The 21268-nt window shown below is 60.4% G+C and overlaps 1 protein-coding gene across 1 annotated transcript in view; it reads left to right on the top strand.

Annotated features, from left to right (window-relative positions):
* The window catches only part of LOC134154519 (adenylate cyclase type 10-like), a 36201-nt gene continuing 14933 nt past the window's right edge, over window positions 1-21268 (top strand). Inside the window, exons 1-27 of the mRNA XM_062601193.1 lie at window positions 1-59; window positions 508-628; window positions 2141-2321; window positions 2773-2882; window positions 3442-3570; window positions 3778-3932; window positions 4327-4474; window positions 4904-5085; window positions 5179-5316; window positions 6030-6144; window positions 6615-6752; window positions 7337-7513; window positions 8249-8350; window positions 9395-9486; window positions 14196-14359; window positions 14878-14982; window positions 15380-15418; window positions 15945-16088; window positions 16591-16796; window positions 17246-17342; window positions 17675-17763; window positions 18278-18469; window positions 18713-18834; window positions 19082-19158; window positions 19478-19667; window positions 20471-20523; window positions 20982-21135. Of these exons, the coding sequence (XP_062457177.1) occupies window positions 1-59; window positions 508-628; window positions 2141-2321; window positions 2773-2882; window positions 3442-3570; window positions 3778-3932; window positions 4327-4474; window positions 4904-5085; window positions 5179-5316; window positions 6030-6144; window positions 6615-6752; window positions 7337-7513; window positions 8249-8350; window positions 9395-9486; window positions 14196-14359; window positions 14878-14982; window positions 15380-15418; window positions 15945-16088; window positions 16591-16796; window positions 17246-17342; window positions 17675-17763; window positions 18278-18469; window positions 18713-18834; window positions 19082-19158; window positions 19478-19667; window positions 20471-20523; window positions 20982-21135 (3479 nt within the window). The remainder of the gene's footprint in view (window positions 60-507; window positions 629-2140; window positions 2322-2772; window positions 2883-3441; window positions 3571-3777; window positions 3933-4326; window positions 4475-4903; window positions 5086-5178; window positions 5317-6029; window positions 6145-6614; window positions 6753-7336; window positions 7514-8248; window positions 8351-9394; window positions 9487-14195; window positions 14360-14877; window positions 14983-15379; window positions 15419-15944; window positions 16089-16590; window positions 16797-17245; window positions 17343-17674; window positions 17764-18277; window positions 18470-18712; window positions 18835-19081; window positions 19159-19477; window positions 19668-20470; window positions 20524-20981; window positions 21136-21268) is intronic.

The following is a 21268-nucleotide window of genomic DNA, read 5'->3' as shown; positions in this document are numbered from 1 at the left end:
ATGGAGCAGCTGGGCACAGCAGTGCGCCAGCAAGCCATGCTTGCTCTCACGGCGATGAGGTACGTATGTCAGCCCCTGGTTTGGCCCAGACCTCTCCAGAGCATGGTCCTGATGGCACCGTGCCTGCCTGGGAGGTGTCCCCCCATCGTGGAGGGAGGCTGGTGGTTCTGTCCGCTGGGCCTCTGCTCCCCCTGGCCCCGGGTTTGTCATCAGGGCAGATGGGAGGGCACAGGGCTACCTGCAGCTGCCCAGGGCACCTTGGCCTTCACCAGAGAAGGGGAGGCAGATGGTTGAGGAGGCATGAGGCCTACCAACCAGGACTGTCCTCTGTCCCAGGAGCAGTGTCATGGAAGGAAGGAGCACCCCCCCCAACACACGCAGGGCTGCCCCAGCTGCTCTTGGGACCAGCCCGACGACTCCTGCCCCAGAGTCCACATCCACCTTGCCAGGGCATCAAGGCAGTGCTGCCAGCGCCAGTGTTGAGCAAGCGCCTCTCTCTCTTTGCAGTGCCGTGGAGCCGGTTCTGGAGGGCAAAAAGAGCATCCTCCTGCACACCTGCTTCAGGAGTGTCTTCTTGCTTCCCGCCGAAGAAGACATGAAGAACCTGGACACCTGCCTCTATTCCAAGGTATGCACTGAGCGAGCGATGGGGAGCCTGTCAGCCCCTCTGCTCTTGCCCCTGCCCGGCCTGTGCTGAGAGACGATTAAGATCACAGGCAGGGCCCGATCTCAGCTTTGCTTTCCCACCCTCCTCTCTTCTACCCCTTCCTCTGGGTGTGGCCACGGGCAAAGCCCAGAGGCTGGTGTGTGCCAGGGAGGGGTGAAAGAGTGTCACAACCCTCTGTGCTCCTTGCAGACCCTGGACAGCATGGATAACATGCTGGAGGTGCTGGTGCTCAACTCTGCCACTTCCAGCCTCCTGGAGCTGCAGAATATCTTGCAAGTGTGGCATTTGCAAAGAGTGGGCTTCACAGGGACTGTTCCTCAGCTCAGGGGGAAGCGATACCCTCAAGTGGCCATTTCCTATCTCAGTGCCATGTGGAGGCTGCAGAGTGCAGGGAGGGAGCCCACCTCCCTTAGGTGACCGGGAGGTGCCTGTGGGGTGCGCTGGCTGCAACCCAAGTCCCTTCTGCTTCCAGAGACGACTCCTAGGTCATGAGAAAGCCTTGCTTGCTGCACTCCAGGGCCAACTCTGCCCGCAAAGCCTTTCCTGCACCAAAGATGTGGGAGGAATTGCGTCCTTTTTCTCTCAGCACCACACAGACGGCAGCTACTGCTGCAATCCCCCTGCCTGCCCCCCGTCCCTTGTCCTTTGCTCTCCAGATCTGAGTGGTGCAGGGCCCTGCTAGGACTTGCCCATCCTGCAAGGGGAGCCCAGCTGAGAAGGTTGGTTCTTTTGCCAGGCCAGGAGGCCATAGCCCAACCTCCCCAAGCAGACCGCCAGGGAATGTTCTGCATGCAGGGCGATGTTCTGGAGGGGGAGTGTCTGAGAAGGGTGCCTGTGCAGGGGGTGTGCAGTTACCTGCCTTCCTGAACTGTATCAGTGCAGCCAGGGGCTGAGGAGAGCTGCTTCTGCTGGAGCAGGTGTCAGCTCCCCAGGTAGACCAGTAGGCTTTGTCCTCCCAGCTCCTGTTGCCCTTCACCAACTCGGAGAGAGCAGCTGTGCGTGAGAGGGCTGTGGGGAGGATTGGGAGGCTGAGCAATGTGCTGTCCAACTATTCCTCGCTGGAGGTAAGGAGGCAGGCGCCTCCCAGCCACCCCTTTGCCCCTTGCCTGCAGACCAGAGCAGCCTTCAGCTCCGGGGTGCCTCTGAGGGAAGCCTGGCCAGAGGTCAAAGCGCTCAGTAAGGCCCTGCCCTGAGGCAAAAGCTCTCTGTTCCTCTTGCCATGAGCTTCTCTCTGCAAGCTTTTTTTCTGAGGCCCCAGCTGTACCCCAGCTGTGTGCAGGGCAGGAGTGTGCAGGGAGCACGATGTGAGGCAAGGTGTGGCAGTGCTGCCTTGCTGCTTTGGGAGCCCAGGCCTGCAGGGCCCTCCGGAGCTTTGACTCACCTGGCATGCGTGCCTCGGCAGACTCTTGGCTTCAGGGCTTTGGTGGCGACTGCCTGCCATCAGTCCTTCTAGCTGTACCGCCCATTCCGCAGGTCTGGCGCCCCTTTGGAGGAGTTGAGGAGAGCCCCAGCAGCTACGGAAGGGTCTCTGTGCCCATACTGGGACAACTGGTGGGGCATCTCATACTTTGCTGTGCCTATGAGAATGCAGAGACCAGCCGTGGGGCTTTGGACGCTCTTCATTGCCTCTTCAGATTTGTGGTGCAACGAAAACGTAAGAGAAGCTGTGGTGGGCTGCATCCTTGTGGAGCTGGAGAGCCTGGCAGGGCCAGGGAGGGCATCAGCCTGCCTCGGCCACTCTGCTCCGTGAGACACAGGAGCAGTAAAGAGGGCTGATGGAGCAGTAGGGCAGCGGGATGTTAGTGGCTGTGCTGGACTGCCCTGCTGTGGAAAATGCTCAGCAACCCCTGCTCGCACTAGGGATCCTGAGGTGCTTCACACCACAAAGTCCCATTGAACCCCGCCAGGCCTTTGGTAGCCTTCAGAGCAGTTGCCCCTTCTGTCCCCTGCAAGGGGCCCCCAGCCTCCCGGGGAATCCTGCTCCCCAGATGTTACTGGCATGCTCTTCTCCTCTGCCAGGCTGCTTTCTCCCTGAGGCCATCAGTCTGCCCCCTCCAAGGCTCCTCCCCTCCTCCTGACTGCTCTCTTTTTCCGCTCCTGCTCAGGCAGCGAGCCGTTGCAGGATAATCAAGGGCATGCGGAGAACCCAAAGGAGTGGGAAGCTGACAACGAGCTCTGCGTGTCATGGACCAGCAACCTCAGTGTCATCATGAATGTGAGGAGCACCTCCCCTCCTGCGACTCTTGGCCATGGGGTCATCAGGGGACTTGGATGAGCAGAGGGCTGCCTAATGAGCAGGGCTGAGGGGGTATTGCGGTTCATGCAGAGTGGGCAGAGGGCGTGGTGGAGAGGGAAGCAGCTCTCAGTGGCACCTTGTGTAAGGCTGCACTCTGGTAGCAGCCCAGCTCTCTCCCGGTGCTGCTTCCACTGTGCCTGAGTGGGGAGTGGGCAGGGGCTTCACTCCAAGAGTCCCAGCAGCAGCTGCAGCCTTGAGGGCCACCATCAAGCTGTGCTTGCCTGCAGAGCCAGTGCGCTGTGACCCTGACCGCAACCATCCTCCCTTGCCCTGATGGCCCTGTGGCCATGTGCCCCATGTTGCCGCTGCACAACCCAACAGCCGCCCCTGGCTCTGCTGGGACCACAGTGCCAGCATTACCCCGCCCCCCTCTCCCGAGCCACGTCCACTGCTCAGCTAAGCACCATTAATGTGGCACAGAGCGTGACATTTCTTCCCTCACCTCCTTTCTCCCATAAGCTGTTTGAAAAACCTTCAGCCCTCCGAGGGGATAGACGTCATTGTCACAGCCATCGAGGGCCTGAGGAACTGCAGCAACTACAGCACGGTGGTGGCTGCCCACATGCTGAACATGTTTGTGGTGGGTGCTGTCTCTTCACTGGAAGATGTAAGCAGGCTGCAGGTGGTGTGTGGGGGGCAGGAGCCCTCTGGGACATGGTGTTACCTCGCCAGAGCCAGGGGTCTGGGGCACCCAAGAGCCTTGGAAGGCAGCAAGGAGCACTGGGAGCCGTGGAGAAGGAAGGGGATGTCAGTGGGAGGTGGGGTAATGGCTGCTCTCTGGTAGCAGCCCCACTCTCACCCATGGGTCTTCCAGGTGCCACGGATCATGAGGTGCCTCTACAGGAGCCTGAGGTACGTCAGAGAGTTGTCGGCCCGGGCCACCCTGAACAACATCCTTTGCCAGCTGTGCTGCTCGAACCCTGACGAGGTGACCATGAGCCTGCTCTACTGCTCCCCGCTCTGCAACAGGTATGGGGCCCGTCAGGCTCGAGGGCTCATCGCAGATGGGGAGAATGGCGCAAAGGGGGCCAGACCCAAGGAGACTCCCAGGACACGCCTGCGGGGCAGGGTCCTCTGTCTGTCCCACCACTACCCAGTCCCCATGCATCAGGTAGCTCTGCAGAAGGCAGAGCTGACAAGGGAGCCTGCTTTCAGCAGGCAGCGGCCATGCTCCCTGCCTTCCCCACAAGGCACTTCAGCCTGGTGCTGTCCAGCCTGCATGGGCAGGCCCCCTTTAGGGCTCCCAGTGAGGAGGAGGTGGGCAGGGTCAGGGTTGCTGGACGTCCAGGGAGCTCCAGGGCATGCCCTGGCTCTGGCGCTGTGGCCGAGGAAGTGCCACTGACAGAGCGCTCTGGGCCTGCAGCATCGCCACAACCATGTGGAAGGTGCTGCTGGATAAGCCCGCAGTTGCAAAAGACGTGCTGCAGGAGCTGCTGAGCTTTGTGGAGCAACGGCCACTGCGCAAGCAGTCCACCTGCGAGAGGGACAACAGCGGCATCCTTCCCCTGGCTGTGAGTTGCGGGACGAGGCCTCGTTGGTCCCCTGGCTGTCGCCTGGCTCTGTGGGCCCCCTCTGCCCTGCCTGTGTGCCCCCAGGCAGGCACCTCCCCTGCGTGGGGATACAACATGCCCAACACCAGGCCTCCCGTTGCCAGCGCACAGGGCTGCCGAGTGCTGCTCTGCACACAAACACTCAGGCTGGCCATGGCCTGGAAATCTCCATCTCCCCCTGTCCCCGCACACCCTAGTGTCCCTCACGCAGGAAGGCTCCTTGTGTTTGGACAGGAGTTGAGGCCAAGGAGCCTGCAGGCATTGGCCTTGGTCAGGCTCTCCGAGCCCTCCATCTGCATTGTCCATGGCACGAGGCTGTGCGTGAGGCTCCCAGCTCGAGGATTCAGGGAGCGCTCAGGAGTGAGAGGTGTCCCTGGGTGTTTTCCACAGGCAACAAGAGCACTGCACGTGATCGTCCAGGAGCCCGACGACCCACAGGTGTTGAAGGCCTTCTTCCCCCAGCTCTTCCTGGCGCTGCTCTTTCAGATAGTCTTCACAGCAGGGTTCACCCGCCAGGAAGCAAACATCTTCCTGAGGGAATGCCAGCGGGATGGGTCCCATGCCCCAGCCACGTCAGGTGCTCGATCCCACTCCTCCTGTCTCGGCCTTGGAGTCAGAGGCAGGGCCAGGCTGCCAGTGTGACCTGGGCTTTGCTCTGCATGCAGGTGTGCCATGGAGGCCATGAAGGGTCTCTTCCACTGCGCTGGCTATCGGCACGTAGCCCTGGCTGTGGAGAAGAATGGTGGCTGGGAGCTGTTTCTGCATGCAGAGACATCTCAGAAGGGAGTGTCTGTGCTGGCCAGGTAGAGCCCTTTAAGCCCTGCTCTCCCACAGCACCTCTTCCGTGGATTTGGGGTGCCCCACACAATGTCCTTCCTTGTGGACGGGGGGTGGGGGCAAGCTCTCCAAGAAAGGGGCTGCAGCCTCCCCACTTGTGGCAAGGGCTCACACAACAAAATGGCCATGGGAGCTCCCTGAGCCACTACTGCCCAGCTTTGAGAGATGTTGGGGGAGTAGTTGGTGTTAGGAGTAGTACAAGAAGGTTCCTCGCAGGAGGGGTGTACTCCCAAAGCTCTGGAGTGCCCTCCGGTGGGGCCTGGGCTCCCATCACAGAGAGGATTGGGGACGGTCTGGCTGCAGTGGCAGCCAAAGCCGAGCCCCAGGAAAGGTGCAAGCTGAGCAGAAGGACCTGGGAAGGCCCCCGGGGCAGAGGAATGCCAAGGGGTGAGGACACGGCATGTGGGAAGGCCATGACTTGCAGGTAGGAAGGGTGTTTCTCCAGTCTCCCACCCAGAGGAACATAATGGTGACTGAGCCTGGCTTTCTGATGGCAAGGTGTGGTGGGGAAAGAGTGGCCCTGCAGGAGCACATGCTGCTGGCTGCCGTGGCTGCGTGCCAAGCACTGCCTTGAGCTGCCTTCACTGTGCTGGGGGGAAGTGGCTGAGGGGGTCAAGCAGGCCCAGAGCAGGTTTGCCTGCTCAGCTGAGGACCAACAGTGCCTTCTTCCTTCTGCCAGAGCCATGAGGAGAGCTCCGAGACACCTGTGTCGCTGGATCTTCCACCAGCTGGCAAGGCTGCTGAGCGGGGAGGACCAGTTTCGCCAGAGGCCCGCCATGGCTTTCTTTGTGGAGGTGAGCCTCATGGCAAGCGGTGCCTCTCTGGAGGTGCCGCTGAATGCTCTCTGCTCGCATCGTGCGCGTGCCTGGTGGGTGACGTTGGTGAATGGAGCTGGGGCAATGCACGCGCTCTTGTTAGCAGCCCTGGCCTTGGCTCATTTCTGCTGGCGACCGCTCGCAAGCACTTGCCTTTTGGGCCTCCTTTGCGGCAGCTCTCTGGGTTCAATTGCTCCTCCAAGGGCTGAGGACAAGAGGCTGCAGAGGGCTCCGAGGCCGTGGGGCGGAGGTGAGCAGTGCGTGCAGTGTGCTGAGAGGCCCAGGGCTGGGAGCAGGGCCTGCAGGTGTCTCCACAGTGGCCCCTGCCCGTGGCGTGAGCCGTGTCAGGGGCTGGTGCCCTTGGCCTGAATGTTGGGTGGGACGCAGGGCTGCACGCTGCAGGCAGTGCTGGTGGCTCTGCCAGTCCGTCAGTGCTGTGTGCATTTCAGCTGCTGGACGGCCTTGACCTTGCCGAGATGGACGATGCCGCGCTGCCACTCCTCTGGCGCTACATGCAGACTGAGGGCCTGGAGCTTCGCAGACTGGCATTCAGAGGCCTGCTGAGCCTGCTGAAGAGGCCCGAGATGGTGAGCAGGGGGGCAGCTGGGTGAAGGCATGGTGGCAGGCTGGGGCTTGGCAGGTGGTGTTGGGTCACAGAGTGGCCTGGCCTTTGCTGGCCCTCAGGAGGTGTGCTAGCTGCTCCCACGTCCCCGCTGCCCTCTTGATGTGCCCCAAGTCTTTCATGGCAGCCCCTGGGCTGTGCTGCACAGGCAGAAAGGCACCAATGGCCCTCGGGAAGAGCTCCGCTTTGCCAGGCAGAGATCCCAGCCAAGCAGCAACAAGCCACTTCCAGATGGCCTCCATTGTGAGAACGCTGCGGCCAGAGCCCTGCTGGGAGAGGGACAATGAGGCAGATCACAGGGTTGGGCTAATGCAAGTCGGCTGCTGCTGGTCCTGGAGGCAGGAGCCTTGCTCCCTAGAGAAGCCCTAGTGTGCTCGGAGCCCCCTTGGAGATCTCTGCCCTGCACTGCAGCCTCTGTGCCCAAGCCGTGGCTGTGTGCAGAGCCCTGGCCGTGGCCCCTGAGCCCTGATGGGAAATCAGCCCCCAGAGCACTTGTGGCCAGGGGGCTCTGGCCTTGCTTCACAAAAGGAAGTTGTGTCTTTGCCACAGGCAAGGAAAATGCAGAGCCTGCTCCCAGACATGGTGGAGTGGCTGCAGGATGCCCGCAGGGACGTGCGTGCAGGAAGCTTGCTGTTGCTGAGAAACATCCTCAGCTACCTGGACCAGAAGAGCTCCAACCCCATCGCTGTGCAGCTGGCGGAGAGGCTTCTGCCACGCTTTGACGACGTAAGGCTGGTGGGAGAGCCAGGGGCTCTCTGGCGTGTGGGTGGGTCTGTAGACGTGGCTCTGGATGCTGTGTGTCCTTCTGCACGTGTGCCCACTGGGCAGTGTATTGGCACCTCCTGCCACAGTTGTGCTGCCTCTGCAGAGGCTTGTCCCCAGCTCGGAGCCCTGGCCAGGGAGGGGGACAGTTGTGCCTGCAGAAGACGAGGCCTTGCAAAGGAAAACCTTCTTCTCATGCCTGGCTCCTGGAGTCGTTGCTGAGGCCTCCGCTGCTCTCCTTCCTTCCTCACAGAGCTGCAGCACAGTGCGAGAGCTCTCCATGCTGCTCTTCAAGGACCTGATGGAGATTGTGGTGGGGAAGAACAAGCAGAGGATGAAGCAGCGCGTGCAGAGGAGCCTGGTGCCACTCTTCCTGCACATGAGCGAGCAGAACCAGAGAGCGGCCCAGGTATGGAGCAGTGCTTTGGGGAAGGGATGCTGACATGACCTGGGGGAGGCCTGAGCACCATGGCAGGGGCTGCTGACAAGTGTGCCTCTGAGTGCATGCCAGCGGGAGGTCCAATTTGCTGAGTGGCCAAGGAAAAGGCAGAGGTGCCGCTGCCTTCAGCAGGGAGGGGCAGCCCTGGTCCTAAGCCCCACTGTGGGCTGGGACATGCTCCAAGGCTGGCCAAGAAGAGGGGGAGGCAGGGTGTCTTGTCCTGGCTGTGGTGGCATCTGCCGGTCTCTGCTGCTCTGCAGGCCGCTCAGAAAGCCCTTGTCAGCGCTGCACAGCTCCTCAAGTGGGAGGAGCTCAAGCAACTGGCCAGGACAGGGGAGATATGGAAGATTGGGGAGTACCTGGTAAGGACAAGGCCAAAGTCCCGGGGCCCTGACCGGACGAAGCCTGCCCCACTGCCCAGTGTGCAGGGCACACAGCTGTGCCCCTCACCCACTGCTGCAGCCCAGAGCCCCAGCTGCCTCGGGCTCTGCTCCAGGCCCCTCTGCCCTTGCTGTCCCCCCTGGGATGCTGAAGGAGCCCGTGGCTTGGCTGTCCTTGTCAAAAGGCTTGAGGGGGATCTCAGCATCCCTAGGTCACCAGGGGTCATGAGGAGGAAGGAAGAGGAGGCCGGTCGTGGGAGGAGGGTCAAGCCTGGGCTGCGGCACCTGGCTCCCGAGGGAGTCTCGGTGCCAACCCACGGCCTAGCGGTGTCTCCAGGTGCTGAGGGACAGGAGCAGAGCGGAGCAATACCAAGTCTGCCATACTTGGAGAAGCCTGAGGCATCCTTGCGGGAGGCATCCGTGAGGTTCCTTGGTGAGCCACTACCCCAGTCGCATCCCTGACCGTGCAGGTGGGCTGAGAGGAGGTTCTGCAGTGCCTCACAGCATGCCTGCATCCTGCACCCCGGGGACCACGCTGAGGCCAGCCTTGCACAAGGGGAAGAGGATGAGTGGGCAGGCTGGCAAGGCCAGATGGGAGCTGTGCTGCTGGGGTCTTGGTGGGGAGTATGAGGGCTGACAGGAGGTGTTTGCCTAGGGCTCATGGGGCAGGAAATGAAGCAGAGGAAGGAGAAGGTGGAGCAGATCTGCAATGGTGAGTGAGAGCAGCTGTGGCAGGAGGCCCTGGCAAGGAGGAGGAGGGAGCCCAGGAAGGGAGCTTCAGTTGCTGGCCCTGCCATAAGCCAGGCAGGTGTGGTCTGCCTCTTTGGGGGAGAGGAGGTGAGTATTTGTGGGTCACCTGGGGTATTGCTGAGCAGCAACTTGCAGCTGATCCCTTTGTCCCACGTGCTGCCTGCCCAGCCTGGGAAGGGCTGGGTGGGACGGGCCCTGTCTGGGCAGGATATCAGGGAGGTCTGCAACTGTGGGAGTCTGTTATGTGCTGTGATCTTTTCTGTCTCAGCCCTCCAGCCCCTGGAAGCTGATGCTGAACCCTCCGTCCGTTGCCTGGTGACACACAGCGTGCTGAACCTGAGAACTGCCCGGGAGCGGTCGCCACCAAGGTTCAGCTTTGGAGCACTGGGTCACTGGCTCCAGAGAGCATGGCAGAGGTGTCACCCTTCTGCCAGGAGGTGACTCTGTTTGAGCAGCACGGCCACAGCTGTGCCAATGCCGTGGGGCTGCACGCCGCAGGCACGCAAGTGTGCTGGAAGGTCTGGGCCATGGCTGGTGTCTCCCGCTGCACAGGACAGCTCGACAACTCTAAGCGCATCCTGTCCCATTAGTGTTCTACCACTTCCTCCCCTTGCTCTGCTTTCCTCAAAGATAAAGTCCTGTTTCTTCAGCCCATGTGTGTGTAATTTTTTTTGGAGAGAGAGAAAGGCAAGGGGGAAGAGGGCAGTTGCTCTGCTGGACCAGGAAACACAAGGGCAAGAGGGAGAAGCTCTGTAGCCTCTACAGACACCCGCTGTCCTCAGGCCTTGCATCTGCTGTGCAAGGGCCGGGCTGGGGTTTGCCGTGCAGCTCTCTTTCTATCACCACTGCCCACCCTGCGCCGTCCCTGGGAATTGCTTCTTTCCTCTGCTCTCCCTCTTCCCCATGACTATGTGCTTCTGTTTTCCCTTGAAAGACCTCAAAAGCCAGGAGCCATCAGCTTTGATTCCCTGGGGCGCCCCGTAATCCAGAGCTGCTGGCGCTGGGGCCGTGTGTGACCCAGTCCCTTTCAGCGAATTCAGTGCTGCAGAACAGTCCCTTCACTGTCAACCAGCCATAGGAGCTGCTCAGGGACACGGAGCCGTTCAGTCCAGCTTCCCCAGCAGCAATCCCACCACGGCCCCTGCACACTGCAGGCTCACACCGGAAGCACCTGGGTGCCGTGGAACTGTGCACCGGGTTCTCTCTTGGCCGTCCAGCCGCACTGTTAGCTGTAGACCATCCTGTTCCTGGCTGAGGCCAGCTGGTCTGTTGTGTACCTGTGGTCTGGCATGGCTCGACCGGAGAGGGAATGAAGCTTGAGAAGGATGAAAGCCAGTAAGACGCAGAGCTCTGGTGTGCACTCAGACTCACCACGAGCTGGCCGGTGGACCCAGCAACCCATCCAGCAGCAGGGAGGCCCCCCGAGGCCAACAGCCATGGAGAACCTTGATCATCTTGGTGCAGCTCCTCTGCTGGCACATCACAGCCATCCCCACTGTTTTCCGCTGCTTTGGGGGTTTCATCCCAATTTCCATCATTTTCCCTGTTTTCTGCCTCTTTATGCATTTTTCCATTGCTTTTGCCTCGTCTTCCAATATTTTCGACCCTTTCCACTGTTCCTCGCCGCTTCCTGCCGTTTTCCACAAATTGCTGAACTCATGGAGGTTACGGCTGAAGTACGTAAAGATGGAAATCCTACCTCAACTTGGGACTGGGAATCTTGCACGATTCATGGAGAGAATACGGTCTTCTCTGGTTGGACTCGTTCGTTCATGATTGAGAGCCGTTGCAAACACCCGTTTCCCCTCTTCTGCTCTCCTCTGGTGCAAGTCCTGTTTGTGGAGAGCTGGGCGATGGACTCCTACTTGCCTCCGTTTCCTGCAGCTCCCTTGGGCTGTTTTCTGTTGCAGCTGGTGAGGTGTGGTGGTACCACCGGTGGTCTCCTTGGGTGAACATCTCCCCAGTCCTTTGCATTTGGAGAGGACAGTCATTGCCGGCAGCTGGTGGCAGGGAGAGCCCTGGGGTAGCGCAGGAGCTCTGCTGTCCCCAGCTCATCCTTTGGGATCAGCTCCATGGAGCAGCATCTCCTTCAGCCCAAGGATCTCAACGTCCCATCAAATGTCTTGGAAATGCATGTCTTTTCTTTCCTTTCTTCTCCCCCTTTTTTTTTTGGGGGGGGGAAGGGGGGGAGGGAACTGGCTCATGTTGCCTCCAAGCTTCTTCTAGCAGCAGCCATGCCCACCAAGGGCTGTCAAGATGAAACCACACTCAACACGCTCACGGTCGCTGAGAGGAGGTCTCCGCTGATCTGCTCGTCTTCATCCCACTGCTTACATGCAAAAAAATCCCCTCGTTTAACTGCAATTTTAAATCCGATATTAAAACACTATAATGCAGCAAACATTTGAGGAAGTTTCCATGACTCACGGTCCTTAGGATTTAGGAAAAGCACTGGTTTTAAGTGAGTAGAAATGATTTATTCCCCCCCCCTTTTTTTTTTGTTCCCACCTGCTTTGAGCTTTCCACCAAAGACCAAACACGTGTCGCAGAACGAGCTTTCCCCCACGCTTAAAAAGCAGCCTCTCGCCTAGAGATCAATGTCGCATTTTAGCATTTCGCTAAATCCCCTCTAGATTAAATTAAACCGTGCTCTCCAAAGGGGAAGCAGCCGTCGAGCCCTGCCGGCAGCGACTGAGAGGACGTTTCCCGGATGTGTTGGAAGGATAAAAATGATCCGTTCTCTTTTTGATCGTTGGAAGGCGCCAGTGAGGAGCAGCAAAAGTTAAGATTTCTATGTTTTTTTTTATTAAAGTTTTGTTGCTAGCGATAAGGTGCCTCTTGGCTGGGAGCACAAGAAGGACCCAGAGCAGCTTCTTGTTCCACAGCTTAAGCAATAGAAACTTGTTGCCGATTCAATATTTTATTTGACATGATCAACCAGATCCAGCCACGATTCTCAGTTCTACCACTGCCCCTTGGGGGACCCAGGCGTCCGGGTGCCCCTTCTCACCCCCCGCTCTCCCCCACACAGAGGGGACCCAGGCGTCCAGGGCTCCCATGCTGAACCCCCCCCAACCCCACTCCCCCGGGTGAGCGAGGGGCCCAGGCGTCCGAGGGGCCCAGGACTCCAGGCAACACGAGAAGTCCAGCACAACCCAATTCTCCAAGGGACTCAGGCGTCCGGGAGGGTCCCAGGCATCCGGGCATGCCGCCCCGCCCCTCCCCTGCACTCGTACAGAGGACCCAGGTGTCTGTGGCCAGCAGCACCACACCCTTCCCCCCTCCCCACACCTCCTCGGACGCTGGGCCCCCCGCGAGGCTTCCAATAATTACTTTATTTTAACATCTTTAATTACAGACAGTAAAATGGGGGCCAGGCCAGGGGGCAGCTCCTGAGCCAGTGCCCCCTAGATGGTCCCCCCTGCCCCTCCCCCCCATTGTTGGGGCGCCCCCCACCCCCCTAATGCCCCCCTAGCAGGTGAGGAGGGAATAAATATAATCCAGTGTATTAAAAGCCATCGGGGGAGGGGAGACACCCGGGGGGGGGGAGGGTGTCACCCCCGGGGGGTGTTGTGACCTCGAGGGGGTGTTGTCATCTCGGGGGGGGGTCACATCATGCCCAGCTGCAGCAGGGTTTTGGCGTACATCATGGGTTGATGTTGGGGTGAGGCTGTGGGGGAGAGCGGCATTGGCGCAGAGTGGGGTAAATACCGCCCCCCCCCCCCATGGCAAACAACCATCCCTGGGGCAAATAAACACCCAGATCTCCCTGTCCTAGGGGAAGGGGGAGAAATAGGCTGCTGCTCCCCACCCCGAGTGCTGCAGGTTTGGGGGGACCCTCTGGAGGGTTGGGGGGCTACAAAGGGGGTTTTATGGGCCCCCATGGGGGTGGTTGGGACCCCGGGGTAGGGGGGAGTTGGGAGATCCTGGGGGAGCTCCAGGGGTTTGGAGGGGGGGCTCCTGGGAGGGTTTTGTTGTCCCAAAATCTGGGTTCTGTTACCCGGTGTGCAAGCAACCAACAGACACACAGGGTCGAGATATTTCTTTATTTCATTTCTGTGCAGAGATGGGGGCTAGGTGGTAGATCCACAAAGCTAGCACACCTTCTCCCCCTCTCATTCTTCATTTATACACACTTTCCAGGGAGTATTTTATACAAATCTTTCTATTGGTTACAATTTCACTACCTCAGGTAACCGCTCTGCGCTTGCGCTTTCACATTCTGGCCTTAGGCATGCAATCTCTGCAGGAGCTGGCCCCTAGAGCCCAGGGGCTCCCAGCTCGTGCCCTCTGCACGCACAGGGAGCTGGGATTCTTGAGTTCATTTACAAAAGAGAAACCAGGAAAAACAGAGCAGAAAACAAGCAAGCCGGAGCCGCCAGCTGTAATTTGCCCGGCTAGAGGCCAGCACCCAGCTGTGCATGCCGTGTTCAGCCTCTGCGGGACTGCGCCCTGTGGGCAAGGGCACCGCCTGCGAGGGTGTCAGCCTCAGCCCCGGCTCACCTTCCCGTAGGGAGCAGTGAGCCTTGGGCTGCCTGTGAGCTGGGGTGCCCTGCATGAGGGGGTGTCCCTGCGGCGTGGAAGCTTTACACAGCTCTCTCCCGCAGAGCAGGGGACTGCAGCTGCCTCCTGCCGCGTCCTTCAGCTTTTTCCTCCCCTCTCTGATATGCCCGTCCGCTGTGCTGCTGGTGCAGCCCTGTCCATCTCCTCCTGGCCTCCGCCAGGAGCCCTGTGCCTGGAGGTTTGCTCTGTCCCCCACCCCCTGGAAAAGACCCACTTGCTCTTCACAACAGAACAACCTAGGACGTGCCCTGCTGCGTGCTGCAGTTGCTAGGGCAGCGATGACGTGCAGAAGCTGTCCCTGATAGCTGGCTCACTTGTCTGATGACAGCACAGGGGCAATCGACGACGTGTGGCTGATGTCACTGCCAGCTGACTGTGACCTGCCCCTTGGTGGCAGGGGGCCAGCAGCCCCTCCCAAGGCCCCGGGCTATTGCGCAACCCTGCGCGGTGCTGTGCTAGCCTGCTCCCGGTTGGGCACGGTCGTCTTCTCCTGAGGTACCCTGTGTACCCCAAGGGCGCTGACGATGTCTTGTGCCTGGGAGAGAAGGTCCAAGCACTGCTCAGAACTCGGGGAAGTAGCTGCTTACATCCCCGACCTCATTTTATCTGAGGACTTGAGGCACGAAGCCCGTTGCGTTCAGAATTTTCATGGAGTACTGCTCTTTGCGGACGTCTCAGGTGGGTCCAAGGCTTGTGAAGGGCGGGGGTTGAGAAGAAGTCAGAGACACGAGGCATTGGGACTTTCTGGGCCTTTGGGAGCCCCGGTGCCACCTCTGGTGGAGAATGCATCAGAGAGGCCTCTTTGCTGCTGCCATCTTCCACTTTGGGGGAAGCAGAGCTCAGAGGTGGCTGACGTCAGGAGGAACAAGGGGCTCCAAAAGAGGAGAGGCCTGGAAGAGGCCGGGAGTCGGCTAGTTGAGCTCAGCAGAGGTACCCAGTGCTAGGCACTCCTCCACGGGCTGCAAGAGCGCGTGGGCCAGGGGCCCCTGCTCCAGGCTGTGTGGTGTGGGAGAAGGCACGCTGCCGGGAGCAGTGGCCAATGCGAGAGTGGTGGTTTCTCTTGGGTGGTCCGGGCTTGTTGTCACAAGCCAGGTCAGGGCACGATGTAATGCGCACGCTCTCTGAGGTGGGAGCGTGAAGCTGGCGGCCATGTAGGCACCTGCTGATTCCTCTGTGCCTGTTTGTGCCTCTTTGAGGTTTCACTGCTCTGACAGAGAAGTTTAGCCAGAGCGTCAGCCTCGAGCGGGGTGCGGACGAGCTAACGCAAACGCTCAATGACTACATGGGCGACATTGTGGAGGGTAAGTGCCGTTCTGCAGGACTGTCTGGGACGGTGCCATGAGGCTGCTCTTTGGGAGAGCAGAGAGGTGCGCTAGGCAGCCTCCTTGCGCGTGCTGGGGGTTTCTGTGGGCGCTGAGGGCCACCGAGAGCAGCTGGGCTCTTGTGATGGGGGACACTGGTGCTGAGAAATGGGTGTGTTATCTTCACTAGCTCCTTTGGGCAGTGCCCAGTACCGTAGGCACCAGTGCTGTGGTGCCTGTGAGCAGTGTAGAGGCGGGGCTGGAGCTGTGCTTTCCTGAACGGAGCCCCACCAGGCAGCACTGCCCTTGTGCTGCTCGGGCAGCAGAGTGGCTGCTTCTGTGGCTTGCTTGGAGAAGGTGCAGAGGTGACTCTTCTCTTGCTTTCTTTCGCCTGCAGAGCTGCTGGGCTTTGGAGGAGACATCTTGAAGTTTGCAGGTATGTCTTTCTAATTGAAACTTATCTCTGCTGCCACTGCAGAGGCGTGCTAGGGGAGAGGACAGAGTGAGCTGTGAGCTGGCAAAGCCCAGAGGGGAGGCTCTGTTGGCACGCAGGTGCTCCTGGGGAGCTGCCATCGCGGGCCCCAAGCGGGAAGCTGCAGTGGGACAGGGCTGGTGTGGAGGTGTTGGGGAGGCAGCCTGGGAGCTTGGGAGTTGAGGCAGCATGGTAGGAAGGAGGGGATGAGAGAGGCCTGTCATCTCTGCCCTGAGTGGGACCAGCTGCGGGGGTGCCCGTGTTCCTGTAGCCACACTGTGCACCTTCATCCTCTGTGGCTGCTGTTGTAGCTGGCCTGGGGGAAGGGAAGGCATCCCTGTGCCCAGAGAGCTGTAGCTGAGGAGGAGGCCTTCCGACGAGTGCCTCTTCCTCAGCACGCCTGCCGGTTCCTGCTGTCCGTGCAGGGGGGTGCAGCTCAGGGAGCGTCAGGTCTCATGAGAGCCTTCCCCCGTTCCCCTGCTTTCTGCAGGGGATGCTGTACTGGTGCTGTGGAGAGTGAGGGAAACACAGCTGAGAGACACCATCAGCCTGGTGCTGCAGTGCTGCCGGCAAATCCAGGAGAAGTACAGCGTCCGTGACACAGACGTGGGCCTGAAGCTCCGACTGAAGATAGGTATGGGGTGTGCTGGACTAGCCGTGCCGTGTGTGGCTCCATGGCCCTGTGTAGTGCTGCAGGGTGCTTTTCCGCCTGGGGGAGAGGTGGGGATCCCTCGTGGGGCCAGGGAAACCTTCTGCCTGGAAGGCTGTTGTGTGCTCTCAGGCAGCCGCTTACAAGCTGCCTGCACGCACCCTGAGCAGATGGCCAGCAAAGGTGCTGGTGTGCTGGGCCTCTGGGGTGCTGTGGCTGTGAAGACTTTGTCAGTGTCAGCTTCACGTGCCTCTTTCTAGGCACCCGTTTCAGGCCCCTCTGTTGGCAGGCCCCACTTTGTACCCCCTCCCCATCGACACTCCAGCTGGACTCCGTAATGAAGGATGGGTGCCTCCAGCTGAAGCAGCTGAGAGCAGGAGCCTGTCTCCAGGGTTGAGCTTGAAATGGAGCCTGTGGAGAGTTGCCGCTGCGGGAGGCTGTGGAGGTGCAAGTGCTCTGTGCCTCAGTTGTGCTTGTCTCTCTCCAGGGATCTCTGCAGGGCACATGTCGCTGCTGACTGTGGGAGACCGCAAGGAGCAGCACTTCCTGATCCTTGGAAAGGCTGTGGGTGAGGTCTGGCAGGCGCAAAACCTTGCAAGTGCAAGTGATATTATCCTGTCAGCCAGCAGCTGGGAGCTCTGTAACCAGAGCCAGGTGAAGAGCAAGAGAGTGAAAGGCCAAGGAGCTGTGAAGGTGGGTGAGATGGCCTCTAGAGCTGTTTGGGGCACCTGGAGCTGGGGGTGAGGGAGGAAGGTGTGCGAAGGCTGAGGAGATGGGCGTTGTGGGGGTTGTAGCTGTAAAGCGGAGGTGGAGAGCTGTAGCTGTTGCCCTTCCAGCTGAGGGTTAGCTGTGGATTGTGCTTGCTGGGTTTGCGGTGGGGTCAGGAGGGAGTGTCAGGGTTTGGCCCTGCTGGGGTCGTGGCGGTGTTCTGTAGACGTCGGGGTGCGTGGCTGATGGCTGCACAGCTCGTGTGCTGCTGATGCCAGCGTTTGTCCCGGTGTAAATCCAGCAAGGTGGCTTTGCTACACGGAGATCTCCTCCTCTTCTCTGGGAAGCGAGGGCGGGATGGAGGGAGGGTAGGACGCGTGCCCTGGGACTCCTGGGGAGGCCGATGGCAGTGCTTCTGCTGCGTGTGCCTCCAGGTTACAGGCGTGCAGCGGATGTCTGTGTCGGAGCGCGAAGACCTTTTCTCCAAGTTCACGCGAGCCCAGCTGAACTGCCGTTCTCCTGAAATGCCAGGTGAGTGCCCCGGCTTTGCCTTGTTCTGTGCCTGCCCAGAAAGATGGGGACTGGCTTGCGGAGGGGCCGCAGGGGCCTGGCCTCTGCCCTCTCCCCCTTGCAGTTAGTTAGTGGTTGGGCTCGGGGCGCAGCTGCGCTCCAGCAGAGGCACTGGCTGCTTCCTGCTGCTTCCAGGGGACGGCTGTGGCTGAGCACCTGCCAGAGGAACACACGGGCAAAGGGTGGAGGACCTTGCTCCCCGAGTTGCAGTGCCAGCCCCTGCTTTGCGAGGCCCCCGTAGCCAGGCTCGTAGCGCCCTGCTGCCAGTGACCGCGTGTGTTTTCCTTGCGTAGGCGTCCTGAGGCCTGCAGTTACCTTGGCCCCTCATCGTGCTCAGGGGAAGGTGCTGAGGAAGTACATCCCAGCCAGTGTCCTGCACAAGGTATGGCCACGAGTGCTGGGAGGTGCCTTTTGGGGGAGAGGGAGGGGAGAAGGAGATGTGTGTTGCAGAGCGGCAGTTCTCCAGACAGCAGGTAAGGCAAAGAAAATGCCCCCGTATGCAAAAACCTGGGAAAGGAGTGCTGCAGGGGCCAGAAACCTGCCGACTGTGCGCTCCTGCAGAGAGCGCCGGGGGTGAGGGCGGGGTGGATTGCCCTCTGCATTTTCCACTGGTGTTGTTCTGGCCATGGCCCCGGGGTAAGAGAGGGATGCCTCCGGAGCGGTGACAGCGTTGCTGAGCGTGGCCCCTTGTGTCCATCCATGCCCAGTGCCGCCTTGCACCGTTGCGTGTCTGCCTCGCACAGGCTGACGCCTGCTTTGCACTGCGAGGAGGCTTTCTCCATTCCTCTGAGAGCGCCCGCTGCTGCCGCTCTGTGCGCTCTGCCTTGGTATCTGCTGCAGGCAGGAAGCGCCCAGGGCGAGCTGGCTGGTGGAGGTGGCCCGCTGCTGTCTTCCAGATTGACGACAGACAGCCCCTGGCGTGCCTATCCGAGCTGCGGCCGGTCACCTGCCTCTTTGTGAAGCTGCAGTTTGCTGCCAAGGTCAACCTAACGCAAATCTGCAAGGCTATCCAGGACAGCAGCGTGCTGATTTCAGAGATCCTCCGTCCTCACAAGGGCGAAATCAACAAAATCTCCGTGTTTGATAAGGTGAGCGTGGAGGAGCAGTGCCCCCGCGCACGAGGGCGAGGGTGGTGGTGGAGAGGAGGGAAGCGGCTCTGTCTCTCGCACGGTGGGGAGAGAGGAAGCAGCTCTGCCTCGGCGTTGGGAGCGGTACCCTGTGTCCTGGGGTTGCCCTGAAGCTCTGCTGCAGTCGGCGGAGGCTGGAGTCTCAGGGCGGGAAGGGTTTGGTGCAGGCGTTGCGGCAAGGTGTGCTGCCTCTGTCCTCGGCAGGGCTGCACGCTGCTGTGTGTGTTTGGCCTCCCTGGAGGAAAGCTGCCCTGCGAGAGCGTTTGCGCCCTGGAAAGCGCGATTAAAATCTCCACCGCCTGCTCCAGGAGGCTGGGGAAAATCGAGTGAGTGGGGAGGCGTGCTGCCTGGGACGGCCTGGGGCGGGGGGTGCGGAGGGGTGCCAGAGCGCCTGGCTGCTCTGCACATGCAGCCCGCTCAAGCTGGCGTGTCCGCTGCCGGGCTCTGCCAGTCCCCGAGGCCTGCGCTGCCGGGGCAGACGGCAGAGCGCGGGGACGTGGGGAAGGGGCGGCGGTGGGCAGGCAGGACTGTGCACGGGCGCTGCTGATCCCTGCTGCTCTGCCTGCGCCTCAGGGCAGTGTCCGTGGGGGTCACCAGCGGGACGGCGTTCTGCGGAGTCGTCGGCCACCGCGTCAGGCACGAGTACACAGGTACGAGGTGTCCGTCTGCGGAGTGGGTGCCCGGGCCGCGTCTCTGACAGGAAGAGGCAGAGTGTCGGGGAAGAAGCTGTGGGCCCTGGGCGCTGGGCCAGGACGAGGGCTTGGCCTGCGGTGGCGCGTCGGGACCGGCGGAGGCGGAGCGGGTCCCGCCGTATGACGGGGGACGGGCTGTGAGCCTCTTTGTTGCTCTCACTCGTGCTCAGCAGGGTTTTGTGCTGGCCCGTGCTGCAGGGGATGCAGCCGGCAGCCTGGAAGGGTGGTGCAGGTTGCTCTCCTGAGGACGTCAACGCGTGCTCTCTCTCTGTGGCAGTCATGGGCCAGAAGGTGAACCTGGCTGCCCGGCTGATGGAGCACTACCCGGGGCTGGTGTCCTGCGATGCGGCGACCTACGCAGCGTCCCGGCTGCCCCGGTCCTACTTCAAGGAGCTGCCGAAGGCCCAGATGAAGGGGGTTGGCGATCCTGGCACTGTCTATCAGTACCTGGGGATGTCGCAGAAGCTGTGAGTGTGCTCTTTGAGCAGGCTGCCTGGGGGCGTGGAGGCACACAGGGTGCAGCCTTGGGGAAAAAGAGGAGCTGTGCAGAAAGAGGCCAAGCTGCTGCCCTCCCCAGGCCTCCCACCACTGTGGCTGAGAAGAGGGAAAGCTATAGCACGGCCGTGCTTTTTGCCTGTTCACCTTGGTGCCTGTTGCTGTTGAGAGAGTGGGACTGATGGCGTAGGGGTGGAGAGGGCTCTCGGGAGTCCGTAGGCCCAGAGGGGCCTGTCAGCCCCTGCCCAGAGGGCCTGCAACTCTGCTTTCTGCCCTGTGCTTGCTTGCTGGCACGCAAGTGGCAATGCAGTGGCAATTGTGACCCACCCAGGGGGTATTATCTCGGCTGCTTCTGAGCAGGAAGCTCTTGGAAAGCACTTGGGTCCGTGCTGGTCCCCTGGGAAAGTGTGGGTGGCCAGGCCTGTCTTCCTGCTCTCTTGCTGGTGAAACTGGAGCTGTTCCTCTGGGCCAGGCTTGTAGGTTCTCTTTGGATGATGTTTTGGCCTCTGTTGCTTGCACGTTGATAGCGTGTGCTGTGCCAGTGTGGGCAGAAGCCCTTGGGCTTCCATGTGCTGGCAGTTTTCCCTGTGCTTGTTTGGTGTTTGCACTCTCTGCTGAATGAGCGTGAACTTTGGTGGTGGGAGCGTGGGCAGGCTGCCATTATGCTCAAAAGAAGAGCGGGTAGGGAAGAGTGTGTCCTCAGCTGCACGCATGACTCTCTGTCCTCCAGCTTCTGCCTCCTTCACTGACTTTTGTTTTTCTCTCCCCCTGCTAGCATGTTTGGCCTGGGTCTTATGGAGGAGAGGTCAGAGTACGGCCCCTTGCTCGGTAGGTGAATGCCTTGCTCTTGTGTATGCCCATTTCTTGCCCTTGGTAGCTCCTAGTACCAGCCTGGGAATGGAGATGCTTTTGCAAGGGATGGTGTTGCCTGCAGTGCCCATCAGGTTTGGGCTCATAGCTCGTTTGTAAGGTTGGAGTTGGGCCAGAAGTGGAGGTGGGAATCAGAGTGAGATGCCTAGTGCTTCCTGCCTTCCTGCACCGTTACCGTGTCAGGAGCTTTCAGAAATGCAGTTGCTCCCAGGCTCCAGCAGGAAGGTGGGGCTGTGAGTGCCCTAAGACAGGCCTAGCTGCAGAATTGTAGCTGTTGGGGTGGGAAGGAGCCCTGGGTGCGGGCAGGCTCGCAGGTGCAGTGGAGGGAAGGTGCAGTGGCAGCAAGAGGGAAGGCTGCCCAAGGTTGTTGGCTTTTGAGCTCGCTACAGCAGCTTGCTTTTTGTCTGCCTTCACAGGTCGCGAGGAGGAGATTGCCCTCTTTGAAAGTGCCTTGAAAACCTACAGGACTTGTCGTGAAAGCAGCATCCTAGCGTTTGAGGGTGCGCTTGGCTCTGGAAAGAGCCATTTACTCACTGAGCTGGCATCTTTGGGCCAGGCTGCTGGCCACAGGTGAGTGTTTTGGAGCGCTACGTGTGGGACACTTCCCTTGCCCATCCACTGATGTTCGTGGCATCCTTGAGCCCCTCTGCTAGTGCTGCTGGCCGTTGGCCTGCAGCATCCCTGAAAAGCCTCCTGGAGCCGC

This window comes from Rhea pennata, unplaced genomic scaffold (assembly GCF_028389875.1).
Source record: "Rhea pennata isolate bPtePen1 unplaced genomic scaffold, bPtePen1.pri scaffold_32, whole genome shotgun sequence".
Lineage (NCBI taxonomy): Eukaryota > Metazoa > Chordata > Aves > Rheiformes > Rheidae > Rhea > Rhea pennata.
Note: the sequence above shows the minus strand (reverse complement) of the source record. Positions and strands in the feature narration are given on the sequence as shown.